The following is a 1,390-nucleotide window of genomic DNA, read 5'->3' as shown; positions in this document are numbered from 1 at the left end:
TGAAAATGGTATGGAATCCATCTAAAAAAGTCGATGGAATCCATCTGGAAAAAGCTTGGATTCCATCAACCATTCCATAGAATCCATCTGATATTTGTGGAATCCATCCCCCTTCCATGGAGTCCATATGGAATACTCTGGGGAGTGTAAAGTACTGCCTTATCTTTGGACTTGTTTTAGTCAGTGGCACATATTATGATTCGCCGTGTCAATTATATTAGATCAAATCAACTTTCACCTCCTAAGCGAGCAACAGAACTTTCGTGCCAATCTCGTTTACCAATACATCACAGCCTCCTACCCATTCGTTGCGGCGTGGTTGAGTCATCTGAGGGGTGGATGCAATAATACATCAGTGAGGTGAATATACTGGCAGCAGCTGGCTTTCATCATTCTCAGAGAAGAATAAGATTTTATGGGAAGTTCTTGATTCGAATACTGCATACACGCCCTTCACAAATAGTTCAAGTCCCAACAAAGCCTACCACAAATATTTTAATCCTTGAAAGTAATTGGATAAAGTTGGGATAAAGGTCACAGTGTGCATTGACAGATTCACGTATTTTTAAAAGATGGGTACGTGATAGGAAAACAGAGTCAATTGATATCGAACTTGAGTTTCATACGTTACTGTTCTCCTGGTTCACAACCCAACCTATTCACGATAACTTGCGTCTGTCCCCAAAAGTCGCTCAGAACATGCAAACACCCTTGATAAAGTGAAGGTGATGTCAATCATTGAGGTTTTCAGTGATTAATAGGCTTAGCAGAGCACTTACCCCATTACCAAATGGCACTGGGAAGCAGACTTTTTTACAACAATCACTATCTTTGGAGCAAATTTTGCCTTTTGTGACACATTGCGCAGAGTCAGGCTTCAGCGTCGAACCACCTGTTTCATCAGTAGGCAAGATGGCTGCGGTCAAATGGGTGGTGGCGATTGTGTCCTTGATAACAGCACTTTCGGGGACATTGCCCACTGTATGAATGACAGCACCAGAACCTGGGTCTGCATGAATGTCCTCGGAGGTGGGCACCGCAGTTGCGAGACAGATGATTGCAAGGACAAGAGCGGATGGGCAAGTAAAGTTGAATGCATGCATATTTAGCATTGCTGAACTAGCTTGAGGCTAGAGGAGGTGGGGAAAAGTAGTGACACATTTTATACGCCAAGGGGAGGATTCTTGGGATCCTGATCGAATTCTTCCTCAAAGGAGGGGGCAGCCATAGGACTAGATAAAACGTAAGAGTTGCCGAGGAACATTTGCCTCACCTTTGGTTTGCGTATCATGCGGCATTCAAGCCTTTCCTTGCTAAAACATTACAACACCCATAACCTCAAAACATATGTTCCGTCTGCCTTCTTTTCTCCAATATTCAGTAAAGTGGC

General features: G+C 43.5%; 1 protein-coding gene across 1 annotated transcript; it reads right to left on the bottom strand.

The window, feature by feature from the left end:
• Nucleotides 1-692: 692 nt before the first annotated feature.
• On the bottom strand, nucleotides 693-1,103 carry LACBIDRAFT_329967 (uncharacterized protein; the record flags this gene model as incomplete). The annotated part of the gene is made up of 2 exons (XM_001884100.1): nucleotides 693-710; nucleotides 780-1,103. The coding sequence occupies 2 exons, from the start codon at nucleotides 1,101-1,103 to the stop codon at nucleotides 693-695; spliced, it is 342 nt and encodes a 113-aa protein (XP_001884135.1).
• Between the last annotated feature and the right edge of the window lie 287 nt (nucleotides 1,104-1,390).

This window comes from Laccaria bicolor, genomic scaffold (assembly GCF_000143565.1).
Source record: "Laccaria bicolor S238N-H82 LACBIscaffold_24 genomic scaffold, whole genome shotgun sequence".
Lineage (NCBI taxonomy): Eukaryota > Fungi > Basidiomycota > Agaricomycetes > Agaricales > Hydnangiaceae > Laccaria > Laccaria bicolor.
The sequence above is the reverse complement of the archived record's forward strand: the minus strand, read 5'-3'. Positions and strand labels throughout refer to the sequence as shown.